Source organism: Leuresthes tenuis, unplaced genomic scaffold (genome assembly GCF_036924035.1).
Source record: "Leuresthes tenuis unplaced genomic scaffold, fLeuTen1.0.hap1 SCAF_11, whole genome shotgun sequence".
NCBI lineage: Eukaryota > Metazoa > Chordata > Actinopteri > Atheriniformes > Atherinopsidae > Leuresthes > Leuresthes tenuis.
This window is the reverse complement of record NW_027325365.1, coordinates 21,939,243-21,959,074: the sequence shown is the minus strand read 5'-3', so window position 1 is coordinate 21,959,074 and position 19,832 is coordinate 21,939,243. Positions and strand designations below refer to the sequence as shown.

At 40.3% G+C, this 19,832-nt stretch overlaps 1 protein-coding gene across 3 annotated transcripts in view; it reads right to left on the bottom strand.

Annotated features, from left to right (window-relative positions):
• tenm2a (teneurin transmembrane protein 2a) overlaps positions 1-19,832 on the bottom strand; it is a 109,020-nt gene that overhangs the window by 53,826 nt on the left and 35,362 nt on the right. For 2 of the 3 annotated variants that reach the window (XM_072396073.1, XM_072396074.1), the window contains exons 2-3: positions 9,072-9,278; positions 1,303-1,534 (exon numbers count right to left, since the gene is read on the bottom strand). In XM_072396073.1, coding sequence (XP_072252174.1) covers positions 1,303-1,534; positions 9,072-9,278 — 439 coding nt within the window. The remainder of the gene's footprint in view (positions 1-1,302; positions 1,535-9,071; positions 9,279-19,832) is intronic. The other variant, XM_072396075.1, reaches the window with a different exon arrangement.

Below are 19,832 nucleotides of genomic sequence, written 5' to 3'. Positions count from 1 at the left end.
TTTGTGTCATATTTTGTGATAAGGTAGAGTGCATTGCAGTGACAGCGATACTTTTTTCGATTTTAAGCTGGTATAGTGGTTGCTGTTTAGTGAAGAACAGTATGTAGATTAATCATTTAAAAATTATGCTATGTGTTCAAAAAAATATGCTGGTCTCCCAGAGACAAATTAGCAGAGCTGTTCAACTGAAAAACGAGGCCTTCTGCTTTTCTTCTTAACCCCAGCTTCTCATCATTCTTATTACTCTATGTATCACTGCTTTGAAGAATCTCATAACACATCAATCTCTTAGGCATCCGTAAAAATTGTATCATAAGGAATGATAAATATTTGAATTAATCATGAGGGAGACAATCAGTTACACAATGGGTTCTGTTAGGTGGGTGTGAAGTAACAAAAATCACAGGGAGCCTTCTCATGGCAACATTCATTGGTGCAGACAGTTCGTTCCAGTTCATTTCTAGTTCAAATGCCATTCTAAATGGATAAGTTTGTGGAGACGTACAAATGTGTGTGGTGCTTTCAGGTATAGTCTGACAGCTGTAGCCCAAACTTTGTATAGCTTAATCCGAATATTTTTTTCCTCGCTAATGCTTGGTTTTAGTTTTCGTAAAAATTATGTAGCTTGGTGTTTTTAAGCAAAGTTGTGTAATGCGTTTTAAAGTTTCTGGGCTTGCCTTGCTCACTTATTAATGCTGACTACTGAAGGATTAATGAGTTCAAGTTTTGAGTTTCATCATAACTGGGTTTTATATAACACTGTTCTGCTGGATTTATAAGTGGTTTTCAAAACTTTTGAGAAATGTAAAGTCACATTTAAAAAAAACAACTTTCTTCCGCTATAAACTGCCAACTCACAGTTGGTCAAAAGCTAGCTTGCATTTAACAAACTTACAAAGGCTTTTATGGCTAGTGTGATAGTGTTGCTATTAATGGTGCAGTTCTTTGAACTAAGAGGTTTAGAATTTGATAAAATTCAACTAGAATTCTACCCAAAGTTGGATTTTCAACTTGGAAAGTTGGAGGAACCACACCTCCCCCGACTTCAAAATCCAATATGGCTGCCCTGCGCATGAAAATGGTGGTGATAACTAAAATAAATAAATGTGTAGTTATTAGCACTTCGTCGTTTGTGTGATTAGGTTTGTCAAACACACAGTAGTTACGGACAAACCTCTATTATAGAAACATCATTTGTTTGTGTATGCTGTAATTACTGTACTGTAAGTGGCTTCAAATATCAGCAACATTTAACCTTATCAACTGTAAAAATAGAAATAGAGACTAAACAGTTCTTCTGACCTGGTCTCCAGTGGGACATTGCTGTTGAGCACCCAGCTGTCTTGTAACTGGACTGACTCCGGGGTGGTCGGCCCATCTCCAGTGCCTGGAGCCGGGGCGTGAATGGGGTTACGCCCCCCTCTCAGGGTGTTTCGGTTCAAGCTGTTTGCAGACTGGTGGGACAAGGTCTGGTGGTTGTGTGGAGGGGGCAGTGGAGGCCGTAATGTGGACTGATTGTGATGGTTGGCAGCCCCTTGGAAAAAAAAACAAGCACAAAGATACACTTTTTAGTTCAAACAATTCTCACAGGAGTTAAGGATTTAATTACAGAAATGTGACAAATCCAAAAGTAGAACAGAAATGTGTTTCTTTCTCTGTATATCAAAAGTAATGCTCTTCAGCCATCAAATAATACTATTAAAATTCCATTATGTTCCACAATCAATAATTTGAGACTGGGTGTCATATTTTCCAAATGGTCAATAACTTAATTCAGATGGAAATTCCAACTAAATATGCACAAAAAATATGTTTCCATTTTGTATCACATTTTCCATATTTTGTTTCCTTGTTTGCCACTTCTTCTTCCACTTGTGTCCCTATCTATCAGCCTTTGTATACAGTTTTCTTTGTCACATCAAAGTGAAGGTGCGTGTGTCTGTGTGTGTGTGTGAGCAATATTCGAGCACTCAGCACAGCATGCGCCCTCATCTGTTGCTCTCAGACTTGAGGGAACATGTCAGCTAGAATCCAATAGCAGCCCCTCTAACAATGAGCTAATGGACTGTTGAGTGAGAGAGCTGAAAAACAAACTGGCATGACTCAGACAAGAACACCCATTCACACATCACCTTTCTCCCTCTCCCTCAGTCTGTGAACCAGTGGAGGGATTAGAGTCCATCTTCATCATGTGTGTTTGCGGGATATGCTTAGAAAAATCAATGAACCACATTGGAGAGACTGACCAAACTGGATCATTCTTGAGCACTGCCGTGTGCAAGTTCTTGATGTACAGATGGTAAAAAAGAAATGAAGAAAACTGCACAATGGATGAAAAAACATCCAAAAATGCAAATGCATAATCTTGTCTTGAATTTTAAAATGATGCCGATCTTCATCAAATTTTAATGTGTTTTTTATTGTGATATGCTCAATTTTCCACCAAGTTTCAAGAAATTTGGCTTCTTAGCATTTGCACGGTGTCGCTAACAGCAAACAGACCGACAAACAAAATGATGCTGAAAACACATTCTGTCTTGGCTCAGCCTTGGGGAAGGAAAAATATTTCCAAGTGTCATGACAAAGTGTCCATGTCTCTAGACTGCTGCGCTCTGAATAGAAATGTTACATTAGTGCAGAACACACAGAGTCATCGATGTTACATTTGGTTTTGAATTCTGGCTCTTGAGTTCCGGCTCTGCTTTTTCTTTCAGCAATGCCGCACATTGCACTTCCAGCATGATTTTACACTTCTAAGCACAAAGTCCGTGGAAATGATTGTTTGTTTGCACACTGCCTTTCTCGTACCGATCAAAGGTTTGTGTAAGTGCACATGTGCAGACATACACGTTGGGGCAAAAACAACAAAGCAACTGCTTTGTCAAACTGCGTGATCACACTTGCCCTCCTCCATTTGTCATCTTTGCTTGATTTAGACAAGAAAAGAAAAATTGTGTGAGAGGAAGAGAGATGTGTGGATGTGTTGCACTCTCCTGAATGCTTTCTCTGATATCATAAGCATCCCGAGAGGCATAAATGATAGTAACTTTACACATACACACAAACATAAAGGCAGATGAACTTTCCAACCACATCATGCAAATAATTCCAGAAATAAATTGCATTTATAACACTGTCTTCACATGCGCTAACTAACTTTTCTCTCTTTTCCTTTTCTCTTGAATGGGTTCTAAGAGCAGGTAGGGGGCAGTAAGCTCCCTTGCAACTGCAGCTGTAATGGCCCCAGTTTGCAACATGACCTGATTCCTCTGTTATACCACTGGGACGCAGGTGTCACCAACGTGGCCATGAAGAACAGATGCTTGTGAAAGGGGAGAGTAGGGGAAAAAGAGAGGAAGACAAGAGAAAGATGGGGGCCAGATCTCAGCTGTACGGGAGAGGCACGAAACATCTGTTTGAACATGCAAAGATCCTCCTGGGAAAGAGTGATACATGCACGCATATACTCGCATTATGCAAACATACATGCAGTTACACACCTGCAGGAAAAGGACAACTCTTGCATCATACATGCAGAGTGTAAACTGACATATGTAAGAAGTTTAAGATTTTGTTGTGCCCTCCTACTACTCCTCCTTCCTATGAAATGTAATTTTATCAGGAGGATTATTATCCTTTCTTTCATCTAGCTTTTATTTGCATTTTGTTTGTGTCCCTTGCGATGATGACAAGCACTTTGAGGTAAATCTTATTTGTTAGAAGCTTTTTATAAATAAATCTAACTTGACTTCTCCTCCCTGCAATGCCTCTATAAATGTGAGAAACAGCACCTCCGACTACATCCTATCTCCATAAATACATTTAGTTAGTAACAATGCACTCAACAAAAAGCCATATAAAAAGGCTTGCACACTCAGATGCAGGCAAGGACTCAGTCCCAGCGATGCAAAAAACAAAAGCAGACACCCCAATGCACACACACTTACCCACTGTCTCACATGCTTAAATCAGCGAGCAAAAATGGATGCTTTTGTCTTTGTTATCTTTTCTACAATAAATATTGAACTTTTTTTTCAAAATTCAAATTCAGATGAATAATATATTGTGTAGCTTGTACAGAGGAGGAATGCACGTTTTTTTAGAAGTGGCTTGAAGTCTCTTCTGTTATCTGCGTTCATGTCCATCTGTGTATGTGCATGTTGAACTATCCGGGCAATAAATTGTTGAGCAAAGATAGGCATGATCCATCACGTTCTTTATATAGATATTTCACTAACTGAGTCAAAAAGAAAAGGAAAAAAAAATCCTGTTGTCTATCATCAAGCAGCAAATTTTTATTACACCAGATAACGATAGAAAAATGTCAAGTCTGACAAAGTATTGTCTGTAATTCAATGCTTCTCTTCTCTTTACTGCCAGAACAGTCATGCACTGTATTGTTACACAGCAGAATTAAATTCTTCCTTTATTTTCCACTAAATCAATATTTGCACGATACAGCAGATAAACAACTCACCAGTGTCGTATTATTATAGACAAATAGAATTTTACAAATATCTGGTGTAAAAAAAAAAAACTCTTTCTGTTGACATGCTTCAAAATATTCATGATCAGAGACAAATTGCTTTTTTTTTTTCCTGCAACAGGACAAGAGATTTACTTCAGAGAAACTTGTTCACAAATACGCTACAGATCCATTAGAAAACAAAAAAGCAAACCGAGAGCTTCCCAGAGGAAACACAAACATACTGAGAAGCGGGTCTGCCGCAAAGTAAAGTCCAAGCACAAGGCTGTTTTTCATACAGAACACGCCGACAACCACTGCAGAAAACTCCAGCTTGTTTTGGCTACAGAAACGCAAATAAGACTAACCTTTGAAACAGATGCAGAGCACAGTAACAGTACAAGGTAATTGGTCCAATAAATCAAGAAAGGTGACTTAGTCAGATGAATTGATTGAGTGCTACAGTTCAGCCTGTAGGTAGGCTAATAGCAACAACCGTTTTACCAGGAACCCAGTTTGATAAAAGACAAAACATGCAACAAGGAAATAGAGCAATTAGAGAGCAGCCAAGCAGATCACATTTTATTCCAGTTTATCTTCTCCTTTCTTTTCTCTCCGTCACTCGCCAGTGTGAGTAAACACCGATCATGAAAAGATTTTCTCAACAGCTCTCTTTTGTTGTCACAGCCACCTTTTGTGGAGAAACGCACAGCCCTTCTGACTGCTGCTGAAGCTTGACCCACTTTATTCTGTCCAAGGTCCCCTGCGACTGGTGAAGGGGGACTATAGCTGTAAGCTGGTGGGTTTGGCTCGGGCTAATCCCTGGAAGTCCATTATGCTCGCCAATTCAACGAAGACTCACTCGGCGGAAGAGCATTAGCCTGTCTGCTAACCTGCCTCCCCTGTACATAGAAAAAAAAAAGCCCCACACACACACACACTCACATGCATCAGTGTGAAGTGAAGCAGGGGCTTGCCACACCGTATTAATCTCACAGTGTGTGTCTGTGTGTGAGTGTGTGGCCAGCTGGCAGCAGGAGCCAACCAAGGCAGTTTGTTTTGTAGCCCTGGATGAGCAAACTGTTTATTGACATTTTCTGTGGTTAACAGAGAAAAGTCACAGGGCAGGATGTGTGTCTGTGTGAGCATGTGTGTGTGCAGCACAAAAATGCTCATTCAGCAGTTAAAAAGGGATCATTGCAGGGCTCAGCTCCCACCACTCACTCCTCCTCCCTCCATCCTTTTGACTCCCCTGTTTCTCCATCTCTTTATTTCATGCTCCACACTTCCTCTTCCTCCATCTTTCTTTTGTCAAAACCAAGGCAGCCATTGTTTTTTATACACCTTCTCCCCGTGTTAATTGCTATGCACCCAGTGTTTCGAGGTGGTATATTCCCATGTGCTGCTGCTTCATATGTCCTCTGTCTTAGAATGTCACACACCCCTCATTTGTCATTCTTCTCAGAGCTCAGAGGATGAGCACGAAAGGAGAGCTTGAGGTGAAACTGCAGAAACACACACATGCTGAGAAAGGGCCCTAATTCTCACATGGGTTTATTATATACAAATGAGCACACAATAATACACTGGAAAAAATGTAAGACCGATAAAGTCAAAGACATATACACATGCACACACACACACACAACGCCTCTGCCTTGGCTAGTCATCTCTATCTAATTAGGAGGCAATAATCCGCTAGAGAAGAGTCATCAAATTCAGCCAAAAACAAACACTCTCAACAAGCAGAAATGCATTTGTGCACTTCACCCGCACGCACATGCATAGCCATACTCGCACACGCTCAAATCATCCCACCTTTACGCAAATGTCACCCATACATAAGCCCCATTAGGAAGTAAACATTACTGGAGAAGGAGAGAATGCGTTTTTGTTTTGCCTTTGTTTCTGTAGATTTGTTTCAACAAAGCCATTAAACATTCATTGCTTCAGCAGTGACTTGAGGTGGCTTCCCTGGCAGCAGATAGCTAGCCACTTTAGAAGAGGGTCTGGCTAAAAATAGCTTAGTGTTCCCCATGTATAATGAATGGCCAGAGACAGCGCTAACGCTAGCTCTTTCCAGGAGCGCTCTGCTACGCTCTGTTTGGCCGTCTCAGCTCCCCCCAGCGTTCTGAGGGAGCGTTCCCAGACAGGTGCTCCGAGCCAGACAGTATTCCCATATAAACATTCAGGGACCAATTCCCTGCCAATCCTCAGCAACAACGTTCCGTTCCCATTCACCTGTCATGCTTCACTAGGAACACAAGTCATGTTTGTCCACCTGTTAGCTTAGGTAATGGTGGACTACTTTAGAGGAACATACACATACACAAATACACAAACAGCACGCAGCTTCCTGAGGATTAACTCGCTGTGGTCAGTTTCTGCCTGGCTTGGTAAGGCTCATTTCCTGCACAGCATCCACTCTCTACAGGACCACACCGAACACACACACTGAGACAGGCATTCGCTTTCACGGCACATGCATAAGCAGTTGCTGGTTATATGTGGGTTTTTTTTTTTGCTCACAGCCATTTCTGTGCCTTCTGAAATGCCAGCGTATGTTTATGCAGCACCAGACTGCCACTCTAAACTCATTTAGGTCCATTTTAATGGATGCCCAAAGCCAAGGACTCTCTCTGCACCCATTAGATCAGCAGTCCTGGCTGAGAAACATGGTAATTTGCAATTTCATCTCAATGTTGTTCTCTCTTCATCCAAATTTCTCTCTTTCACCCTCTAAGCTCTCATCAGTTTACCTTCCCAACCCCCCAACCCCCGTCTCTTTGACTTCCATGCATCTCGTTCTCTATCTCCCTTTCGGTCGCTCTTTCCATCTATTTTTGCTGGTGTGCTTTGGTTGCTCTCTTTTACATACAAGATGTCTCATTAACGAGCTTCAAAAGTCAAAGTTTGACTTTCTCTATCTCTGCTCCCATTTGCCTCTTTGTGCCTCTTTTTTCTGCTTCGCTGTAATTTTTTTCCTTCCCTATCTTCGTCTCTTGCTCGCTGTCTGTGCGTACATACTCGGCATAGACTGAAAAGAGCCCCAGAACATAAAGTGTGGGTGTACGTGAACAAGAATGAGAGGAAGAGAGAGCGTGCCTGTAAGCCTCACTCTCCCTCTTTGCCAGTGTCTGCCATTAGGGTGTCAGTGGCAGAGTGAATTTATTTGCTGTGCGGTTACTGGGCTAATGATTGATGTTGCCCCAGCAAACAGTAAACCAATTAGAAAGCTGATGTAACGTCATTTTAAAAGCCTCCTAATCACGTTGCTCTTGAACCTGGGACCCGGGCCTTGCCTAATGAAGATTTATACTGGATCAAAGGAGAGCCTAACGCCATTAACAATAGATTGTATTCCACCAAAAATCACATTAGGACTTCTCTGCCCACCCCTCTGCCTCCCATCAGGCCTCTGCTAAATATATCTGCTGATTACAAGTGCAGATGCACAGAGGAATGGAGAATCAGGGGAAGAGCGGGAAAGGCACATGCAGAGGGAAACAAGGGCCGAAAGTTGGCTCACAGTTGTTGAGGACAAATGCATATACTAATGAACAAGCTCATCACTGCGGATGTTTGTGTGTGTGTTTGTGAGTGTGGGAGAGAAAAATAGTTGTGAGGTGCTGATACAAGCACATTGGGCCTTTAACAGCCAGCAAGAGAGAGCCTAGTGATGAAAGAAAAAGCTTAGAACTGGGGAAAGCAACTAGTTTGTCTTCACAACAGTGATCCTCTTACTGGCACTTAAAATTCATCATCCCAGTACCTTTCACTTTCTGGTGGATTATTAATGTCATATGGAAAAAATAAGTACAAGCACACCAACTCACTGGCAACCGATCCGCGCTCTGCCAAAAGTAGAGGTTGCATTCACTTGCATCATTGTTTTTTGGCTTAGAAAGGTGGGAGGGTGACATTTAAAATGTAATCCATTAACAAATCAACTATTGTCTGCTCAAAATTGTCACGCGAGCCACAAAGGAATTGAAGTTTATAATTAGAGAATGCAGTCTTTCATTAGTTCAGGATGTATTCAAAAACATATGATTTTTCTTATTTCAAATTCAACAATTATAGCAGAGCTATTTAAATACAGTAAATGCCAGACAGCCTTCAGGATTATCCCTTAATATATAATATAATCAATAAAAAGCCTCTTGTAAGAACATTTTAAACTTATTAATAAACGTTATTGTCATAAGTAAGCGGCTTATTTCCTCTTAGTAAGATCATACCTATCACTCAGCATGACCTGAATTAATTCTCCCCGTTAAGTCTCGATCTGTACAGTGTCTCATCTCTTTCTTTTTTTTAAATAATAACAGAAAACAATCTTTTTGGTTTTATTTCCAGCTCTGAAAACAAATGCTGACTTCGGAGGAATGTGGAAAAGCTGAAACGGAATGGTTAGACCAGAACATGATGCGACTTTAAATTAAAGTGGAGAATTGCTTGGCATTTTACTGAACAAAGTCTAAATCAGATCAGGAAATGGACACATGATGAGGTAATGCAGTGATCCAGGAGATGGATGAGATATCTGTGCGAACACAAAATACATGAATGCTTAAAGGGATGGTTGAATGGAACGCTGGCTTACCGGCGGAGGAGGGCTGGGCTCGGAGCAAGTATGAGTCCTCTGGGTGGGGCTCCAGGTGAGAGTGGGTGGAGTTTTTCTCCAGCAGGGGCACCTGACATTCCCTGATGGGTGGAGACGGACCGGGGGAAGGGTGATGGGGGGCTGACGAGGAGGATGGAAGGGACGGAGGGAGCAGGGTGGAGGAGGAGATTGGAGGGAGTGGGCGACCTGGAAGATGGAGGGACAGACAGAAAGGAGAAAGACAGAGGGGATGTTAGACAAAAGAGATGACTGACAGTGATACAGGGGCCTGTTCAAAGAGGCGGAGTTAATGAAATAGGTGGATATCTTAGATGAGTAAAAGCCAGAATCCCTTTAAAACCCAAATGATAGAAAATGCGATTTTCTGCCAAAACTTCGGTATCCGTCTAAATTTGACCACGATAATCTCAGTAAGAGTGACTGAAGATGGATGATTTCCATTCTAACTTTTTTTTTTGTCAAACACATAATTTCCATCAAAAGCAGTTGTTCTGAAGAGTAACTAGTATATAAGTGAATGAGCACATTTTCAGAATGAACCTTGAGCAAACCTTTCTGCATGCAGGATGTAAAGGTGAAAAGAACCTTTGCTGCAGCTTGTATTCAACAAAGTTATCCAGTAAAACCTGTAGGTAACCTTGCTTTTTTTAAATACCCCTTTATAAAAGTAATATAAAGCAGCCTCACGCACACAAAAGGTTCTTATAATTTTACTGGAGTATATTAAATGCGTATCATGAATTCATGAAGAATTCATATCATGAACAAAGCAGAATTCTTTAAACCGACAAAATATAAAAAAGACAAAAAGCCAGAATTGAAAGAAATACAAAATTCCAAAAGTACCCATTGATATTCCTAACCACAAACTGAGTGAAAATGCATCGTATCACTTCTGAATTCAACTGTTCTTTTGTAAGTAAAATAATCGGCTGCTTCTTCTTTTAAATGCCATGTGGTCCCACCGTAATATAAATGGTGGGAGAGGATTTTCGTGAGGACCTACATCCACTGTTCGATCGTCCTCTACATGGATAAGACAAAAGAAAGTTAACAGCCAAGTCTTTAAATAGTCGGAGCCATGGGATGCGTGGACACAATCAGGCTGTCCCGTACACCAGAGAGAGAAGAGAGGGATGGAGAGAATTCGCACTACTCTCCGAAGGTTTGGAATCAAGGACAAAGACAAATCTAATAAATTCTATTTAGAGACGGCTCAAAATATAGAATAATTATGACTGCCATATTTGCAGCTCAATCAATCAACAAAACGATAAGAATGAGGCCACTGAGTCCAGTCAATCCACCAAAGGACTCAGGTTATTATAACAACTAATTAGACAGTCGATCAAATACGTTTTAACATTTATTGTCTCCTGATTCTACATTCAAAATGATAGCCGTAGGCACCTGCAATATTTTTTTTTTCGTACAGATTTACAAATTAATCTTTTTTATTGTACAAAGTGATGCCTTATTATTAAGTTTTACAAACGCCCTCCATACTATCATTTGCATTTGCTGGTGAAAACTTCGGAACTTACAATGCACAGCTTTTCAGTCTCCGTTTTTTGTTCTTACCATAGAGAAAAAAACTGGCAAGAATAGAGGAAACAGCATACATGCATGAAGACCTTGAAGATAGACAAGTATTGGTTGACCCCACCCCCAGCGCCACCTTTTTTTTCTTTCACTGACACTTCCTCACATTACAAAAGTGGTGTGATTTTAATTTGACAGTATACACCATGCCATCACTGACTATTGACAGAAGTCAAAATCTGCAAACCCTGTAATAGATGGAGGTCGTCTTTAGGTGACTGTGCAATACTGCTCGCACGAGAGAGACAGCGCATGGGCCAGGGAGGGAGGAAATCAATGGAGGCCTTATTTAAAATACAAAGCAGTTGGGCGTAGCTGTTCTCTAACTTGCCCATTTATACCGCATCGAAGTGAAACACATAAATCATGAAGAACACATGCTTGACTCCAGGGATCCTCACTGCTTTGTGGAGATGGATTTGATAGAAACAGAAGCAGACTGATGCCTCTGTCCTGCTGTCCAGGCTGCTCCACCTTAGAGCTTTGCATCAAGGAAACCAGAGCTAGGATCGATCCACGGCCCCACGCTAACTGCACCCCAGAGAGACGCCAGCCTTGTCTTCTGTTTAGGTATGTGCGTCTGTTCCTCGGTGTGTGTATACGGTCAATCTCATCAGAGCAAACAGAGAAAAATGGATAAACAGTGGCAAAGCAAACACTGTGGCTGACGGGGAGGAAAAGTAGACGAAACGGAAGGGACAGTAGGAGACGGATTGAGAGGCGGAAGAGACATTAAGGTCAGAGGGGTAACTAGGGGAATGGAGAATATGTGAGAGAGAAATAGAGGGGAAAAATGAATGGAAAGAGAAATAAAAAAAGAGGACAGCCCAGAAACCATGAGCTGAAAGACTTATTGCCAATAAAAAATAGAGGCGATAGCAATAGAGAAGCGTATAATCAGCCAGAAAGAGTGAAGAGAAAAAGGAGGGAATAAGCTATGGATGAAAATGCAAAAATTCTTTAAAAAAAAAAGGATCAATCACTCCTCGAATGATGTTTGGAATGGATCAAGCTATTTGCATATTTCACAAGGCCTGTAATGAGGCTATTGGTGACAGTGGCAATGAAAAATGTGTGTGTTTAAGACTATTTTACTGCTGTTGTGCGGTTTTATCACAACATTGTGAGTGTGTGCCCGTGCACATAAGGTTATGTGTATGCAAGTGTAGTTATTAATATTTTAAATTACTTTAATTACAAAAAAGGAAAAATTGCACGAGTTGGCCAAAAGCAATTAGGGGAACTTTAATCTCCTTAGCAATTATGCTGTGGGGCATCCTTAACGCAGTCATTTCTGCCCGCTACATTTCTAGAAAGGTCAGTGGAAATTGCTTTGTGTTATTAGAACAAAGACTTGGCAAAGAGCTCACGTGGTTCTCTTGACAATTTCTTCGTTGCCATCCTTCAGCCGCCTCCCTGGCCATCTGTATACAGCTCAGAGTCCTCCTCTCTGTGCGCGTCTCTCACACTTTGAATCTGTCGTTCTTATGCAAGTGTTGATTAGTGCGAAAAAGAAGTGTATCATGGGGGAAAATCTAGGCATCCATAGTCTGTAGCACTGTATTGAAAGCATAAGAGTCCCTTGTTGATTTGACTACAAAGTATCATTAATTTTATGTGCAAGAACTATGCTTTGACTTGCTTCTATGTGCCAAACAAGTGTATAAGCTTTGCCTGTTGTCTTTGCTTCTGTGCGCCTCTATTGAATCCTCTCACTGTGAGTTTGCAGGATACAGTGTTTCTCCTTGAAAGCAATCCTTGCTGTGAAGATATACGTCTGCTTGTTGACTGCACAATGGCTTTCTCCTCTCTTCTCAGTCCCTCCTTCCCTCTCTCCCGCCTCAATCTGCCCATCCGTCCACCCATCTGGCAGAGGTGAGGAGCTCTAGGCCGAGGAGAGGAGAGTGGAGTGGAGCGAGGGATGGAGCGACAGCTGGAGCCCAGTCAGACAAGGAGAGACAAATTACCCCTCTAACGAGAGCCATTCATCATCTCTTCATCTCTTCCTTCTTTCATCCTGCTATTCTTCCACACCTCAACATGAAAAGCAGCACACCTGGATAGTAGTTCTGGAAAAAGAAATCAGGCCTACCACTCAAGGTTACTCATTGTTGCTTTCATTGAGTGGCAACTCATGCGGATTGTGCTGCTTCTACAGAGTTGACAACAAAAAATGAAGAAAAGGGGGGACAACAAGATAAAGACGATGCTGAATGATTGAATGAGGACTGAACAGGGAGGAAAGAGAAGCGACACACCCTTGCTGGCACATGGAGAGACTCATTACCGTGGCTGCTGTCATCACAGATGTTGGACTGAGGGGGAGCTGTCTGTCAGTGTGTGTTATCTAACTATACACACATTTATGTGTAAGTGTGTGTATGTGTGATAGTGCCTGACAGTGATCTGAGGGCTATTTAGACAGCTGCTGACACAATGAGCCCTTTTCTCTATTTATCTATACAGTGCAGTCTGTCTCCGCCATCTCATCTCTCTTCCTGTTTCCCCCTCCCTTTTGCTCAAGGCTTTTTTTCCACTGCTTTTTAATATTTCATATTTAGTTTAACTGTGCATCTTGCACACCTGTTGTTGCCGGGATGTACGAGCAACAAATGGATGCTGCTGCCCATCCAAGAATGTTCTGAGCTCATTTGCGTTGTGCCGCAAAAGCGCTCTCTCACAGCCTTCCCCATATTTTTATTCCTCCTCTAATCGGCTCAGTTGCAGAAAATGAGTGATACAATGAGTAGAACGGGAAGGGAGAGATGAGTTGATGATTCAACAGACGTATTTTAATTAATAAAATTGGGCTTCCATAGCCTAAAGAGATGATTGTATCACTGTTTTTTCTTTGATGTGTAACAGTGTGTCTGGGTTCGTCTCTGGCCCAGAGCTCTCCTCAGCTTGTGCCTAGTTCCTCTCTTTCATCTTCCCTGCATAAATTCTTTGCTGTACAACTATGGGCCTCTCTTCCCATACACACGGATCCTCCACACACACAAACAGCCTTAAGCTGAGGCTCAATATGCCTTCCTTTCAGTAGAGAGAAAGGTGCTATCACATCACACTACTCTGCTTCCAGGTTTTTTCGAATTCCTTGAGAATTGAAACTGACAAACATCATTTAAAGTACTTTTACTTTTACTGAAAAGTTATTGCTTCCCCCCCCCTTTTTTTTGGGGGGGGGGGGGGGGGGGGGGGATTGAGACATCTAGTAAATTGAATTATCCCTAAAATTCATGTTATGTTCTGTTTGTTTGTCCCATGCATTGAAAAGCTCTACTTTCTGGTGTACTGTAAAATCTTTATCATCTTTTATAGTTAGGTGGTAAGGGTGTTTTTGACAGAAGCCTTACTTTTGTGTTAGGATTATATCTCATATTTGTGAGTGATCTTTTTTAATTCTCTTGGTCAAAATGGACAAAGAGTCCAAAATAATTTTCAATACAAGCTGACAATCAAGTATTGTAATATTGTATCATATTGCCGTACATAATTTTATACTATATCTTATCAAATCATATCCTATCACATCTGAATTTAGTAGTTAACATATTTATCTGAAGTAGATGCTCTCTAACAACACCAATGACAAATTAAAACATTTGAGCAGTTGAAGTATTAATATTAACTTGGTGAGGTATGCACGACCATCGATACATTTCAGCCATTGAAATCAGTTTTAGCTAACCCCTTACGCTAGATTTCAAATTAGTTCTCATCTACTCTAAATTGCAACAGTTAGAGAAATGACAGTTACCTTAATGGACAAAAAGACAAATATACAAAAAATCCACCAGTGGGAAAGGTAGGTTGTCTCAGTTGTGGATGTGAGCATTGTCATTATTTGGGTCTAGTTGATTAATTTATTACTTACTGATTTTGGAAACATCATTACAAGTACAAGTACATCATTACAAGAGCTTACAAGTACAAGCTGAACCAAGTATGCCTGGGGATGAGTGAAATGAAGGCACACTGCTGTAAAGAAAATCAGTGCAATGCAACATGAGACAATAGCATCTGGATGAAATAGAAAACACTACAAATGATGTTTTGTCCTGATTAATTTGCTCTTGTAATTATCTAAATACAGATTTCTAATTGTAAATAAAGTGGCATTAATTGTATAGCCTTATGAAAGAGAAACAACTGAGAGTCATGCCAAGATTTGCGATATCTTGGAAGCTTGTCGCCTCCGTCCTTAACTTCTGTGACTCTTGTTGTCTCAGCTATAAATTCCATCTGCTTTTGTTTAAGCAGCTCTTCAAGAATATTCAGTCAGTGTTGAGTTTAAAAAGACAAGAGCAAAAGACATGTTCACTGGCCTTCTCTCTCCCGTTTCCTAACCCTGTTGTCTGGTGCACTTGTGACAGTAAACATGTTTCACAAAATAGAAAACAGAGAGGCTCACAATCTACTGGTACTGGGAAGAGAGTCAGTAGCATGTCATAGTGTATCTCCCAACAATTTTTAGACTGCATATGTGTACTCATTTTGATTTGAAATGGTGAGATCACAATCAACTTTTTCTTCCCAAATCAGTTCCAACTCTAATGGTGACTCTAATGTCATTTAAATAAAAAACGAATGTTTCAATTTCGCTTGTTGTTCCACAATGAGGAACCTGAAAACATTTGTATAATATAAATCTGATTAAAACCCCCATTAATGAGCTGTCATCATCATAAGATGACTTCTCAAATTGGCAAACATAAAGACAGTTTAACAGGATGTGCATAGAAAAAGTGGTCCGACTCATTGAAAAGGGAAAATTGATATACATACAGAGCGGAGAGATGAAAATATCAATTGTGCAAAACATCTTTAGATATTTGCCTTCAACTATCTTTCAGTCACAAATCAAACTCCACCTCAGATGACAGGTTTAGAAGTCATTAAGAAGTAATAGGCCTCTAAACAATATTCTTTGGCCTTGATATGAAGAGAAGAGCACAGCAATAAAAGATACCAATTAGATGATAAATCTAATAAATCTAAATATGAAAACGTTCAATGAGATATGAACACATATCAGGAGATAGAATGGATGGAAGAGCTTCAAGAAAATAGGATGGAGTGTTGATCCATAATAAAATAGGTGTAGGTCAAAGTCAAAGCTCATAATGACTACCTTTTTCCCATAAAAGGTTAGCTTCATTTCACACATGAGAATAGGGTGGAAAATGAACCTGAATTTACTGAATGTAGCAAATGGAAACATTCAAGATCTTAGCCAAATATCACCATATCATCGAAACCATCTGAACTTTGTCACAATGTTACCGTAAATTAGGCCTATTCAACTGATTCAGACGGGGTGACGATACAGCTATGTTGTGTTGCAACTCCTCCTTGACATTTATCAAGAGAAATAATGTGTTACAAGGTGCTGTAATGAATTCCAGTGGAACATTTCTCAGTAATTCCAACATGTGAATGTCCTTTCTCACTCCTGTCCCCACTCAAGAGGCTGTTTTTGATTTTGAGAAGCGTAGAGATGAGGACCAGCCTAACCTGACGCAAAGCAATACACTCAACCTTTACACCTAGATGCAAGAATACACTCCAAGCTCTATCTGCATCTGCTAATTGAAAGATGCCTTCCTGATGCTTAGGTGTGCATGTATGTGTGTGTGTGTGTTTGCAATCTAGTTATAGCATTAGGATGCTACGGCACACTCATGCTGTCCACTGTCAGAGATGTCCACTGTGTGACTTGGGGCAAGCATGGAGGCTGCATTACCATATAAATTACATCTATGTTGTTGCTGCCGCTGTGGATTGATGGCATTGTTATGGATTCTACGCGTTGGACCCTCATTGAAAACAATCAAAATAAATAGCCTCCTCCTCCCACATAAATAAAAAACCCACGCACAGGCGCACAAAAAAGGCACACTTGCCTAATAGTGCGCACAAACACACTGGCACACGAATACACACACATTCAGTGCATGTGATAACACACAAATCTGAACTCAACTCAAGGTGCACAGGGATATGTACCTACCCTCTCAACCTTCCATTACCTCTGAACAGCTCTGTAATGGCTGAAAGGAGTAGATCTGCAGAGGGGGAAATATCTGTTTAGAAAGGTCTTTGTATGAGTGTGTATGTGTGAGTAACTCGCAAAACCTGTACAGCAGCAGCTGTAACTAAGCTGTTTCTGCAGCAGCTTTGTTAACTAAGCAGCCCAATGCAGACTAATGAATCAATGTGATAGCTGGAGAGAGCTAGGTGAAATAAAAATGAGCAGCAAACTAATAACATGTGGTGTTTTGTATATCATACATACATAATAAGATACAGATAAAACAATGGAGTAACAAGAACTGTAGACATGCTAAAGAAAATAAATGCTCAAGCTTTAAAATGCTGACCAATTATTACAAAACAGTGCAACTATAACTATGACAAAATAAGTATAGGCCAACATTAAACACAAGAGTTTCTCGTACTTTGGAATTGTTTTTATACACATGCAAGCGTGCTTCCATATTTTTTCCTCACTTGTGAGAAGACTCAGGGGTGACGTATGGACAAACTATTTGAGTATTGGAAACAGGACCTGGTCTTGGCACTTAATGATGTGAAACAAAAGAAATCTGCAATCAGCTTTGTTTAGACCTTCAAATTAATCTTGGTTGTTAGTGTTTGTTATTTCGCCCGGTGAAAGCTTTTAAAGGCGGCAAAACAAACATCCGAGGGACGAAAAACCTAGGAGCCTTTCCACAAATCTGCCGTGCTGGTGAATCATTCACAGAAAAGGTTAAGAGAAATGAGAAAGAGTGTGTTTTGTGAATACCATATGGTGGACACGTTATTCATTAGGAGAGAATGATTATCCTCCAGCACAAATGGAATTCCATGTGTACACCTGCAAAAATGAGTTAATGTTGATTTAATTTAACAACCGGCCTTTATTATGGTTTTAATTAAAGTGAACCAAAAGGTTAAGATGAGGCTGTGACATATTCTAATGAAGATCAAGGTGAAGATTAGACAGAAGAAATTTTTTTGGCTTCAGGCAGTTTTGATAACACCTAAGTCTCAGTCATCAAAGTTTTAATTAGATATTTACGTCAGTTCAAGGCAAATTTTATGCCTGGTTATACTTTTGTCTTCTCTTTCTTTTTGTTGTGTAGATAAAATGTATTTTAAGCAAGCTGGAGCCCATGCAGAAACAAAGCAATCGTCCAAAATTTGAAATTACGGTTATCGCAAATCCATTGAAGACAGAACTGGTCGTGACAAGCACACTTGCCCACACACCATAATGCACACTTTTAATCACATATTATGAAACGCACACTTTCATATTCAAACATCATGCATACTTACACAAATAACCACTGAACTGAACATTGTGGGTGCCTCCGTGTGCTGTGGTTGCTATGACATTATAGTTCCATAAAAAGCTAAATAAGAAAAGAAAAGTAAACACCTGAAAAGCAAAGAGAAAAATTTAAGAAAAGAAAAGACAAGAACAGCGGATGGAAGAGCTATGGGATAAAGCAAAGCGTCTGCAATCCGCATGTGTTGGTTGAACGGATCTGCCTGTTCAATAGAATGTACATCGTCCTGCCGAGAATAAACTCAATTTCAGTGATAACGTTTCTTGTGTGATATTGTATCATGACACGTGTGTGTGCGTGCTTATGAGGATGAGTTAGCATTATCTCCTTTCACAGTACACACGTACGAAGAGTCCTTGCTATCCTCAGAGATGGGATCAGCCAAAAGAGGCCTGATGTATTTAGAGCCGGTGGATAATGACTGCACTGTGGCCTGCTGCCTCCTCTCTTTGATGTTCTGCAGTCTCTATTTATAGTAAGAGCAGAAAAAAGGATTGAGAACTGGAAAACACAGTAAGCCACAATATGTTCTCCATAACTAGCTTACTTTTGAGCATTGTGCCCTTTCAAGCTGAACCAGCTCGAGCCCCCTCACTCTGAGTAAAATGTATGTTTTTTGCACCTCAGTTCACGAATCTGCATGTTAGCGCTGGGAGGGTTTTATATCTGAGAGACGTGGCATTGCAAGAGTGTCGTTTTAAGTCATCCGAAGTATTCTGAGTACCTCTTGCACTCAGGTGCATGCATTTTTGGAAACGTTTTGAAAATAATGATATGAGGAACAATTGAACCTGGATGATTTTATAGAATTTTACAATGGTGCTTTGGATTTGTAAAGGCCACAGTGGCAGTGATAAATCTCTCCACTGAAATATGTTCCTGCAAAGGAGAGAATACTAAATTTCTCTCTGAAAACATGGATATATTTTTTTTATCCTGGCAAACACAGCAAAGAATTTTAGTTTCACAAAAAAGTCTGTCAAGACTTTTACATGAATACCTCTCTTTAACACAGTCTCACACCAGGATGTGAAATAGTTGTGGGTCCACAACACGAAACAAAGTTGTTTATCAAAAATTGTAAAATTACTACACTCTTTGGGCTACAACATCATTGTATGCTACAATGTCCATTTCAAAATCAAAGCATGCCTTCATTTTGCATCATGTGGAACTGCTGCGTATATTCAGTTTTCAAGTGGTTTACAGTTAAATAGAATCTTTTTTACTCTGTCTAGGTTCCACAAAACACTGTCTCATTCATCCATTCACTTGTACGGCACTTTTTTTAATCATCCATAAGCACACTATATACATATGCAGTGTCTTTTCTATCTAGTCACACACAGATGAATAAATTAGGGCAATATAGGGTTCAGTGTCTTGCCTAAGGACAATTTGACAGGTGTAGGTAAACAGCCAACCTCCTGAAAGGAACCACTGTATCAGCTGAGCCTATGCCACCCAGGTCCATGGCTCCAAGAATGTAACATGCAAATATGTGCAAATGAAAACTGTACCATATATTTCCAATAAGCTGTTCAAATGTGATATTTGCCCAACAACGACATGTTCAGAAACTTTTATAAGGACTAAGGGGGTTTGGTTTGTGACATTACACCCTAGGTTGTCAGGCAAGAGAACCAAGTTCAAGTACCAACTGTCCTCCAACTTTGACCTTTTCTGCTTTGGACTCAGTTGCAGTTGGTCATGGTTACCGAATACACAGTTAAGTCATGATTAGATTTAAATGTTATTCAAATAAATATATTCATACATG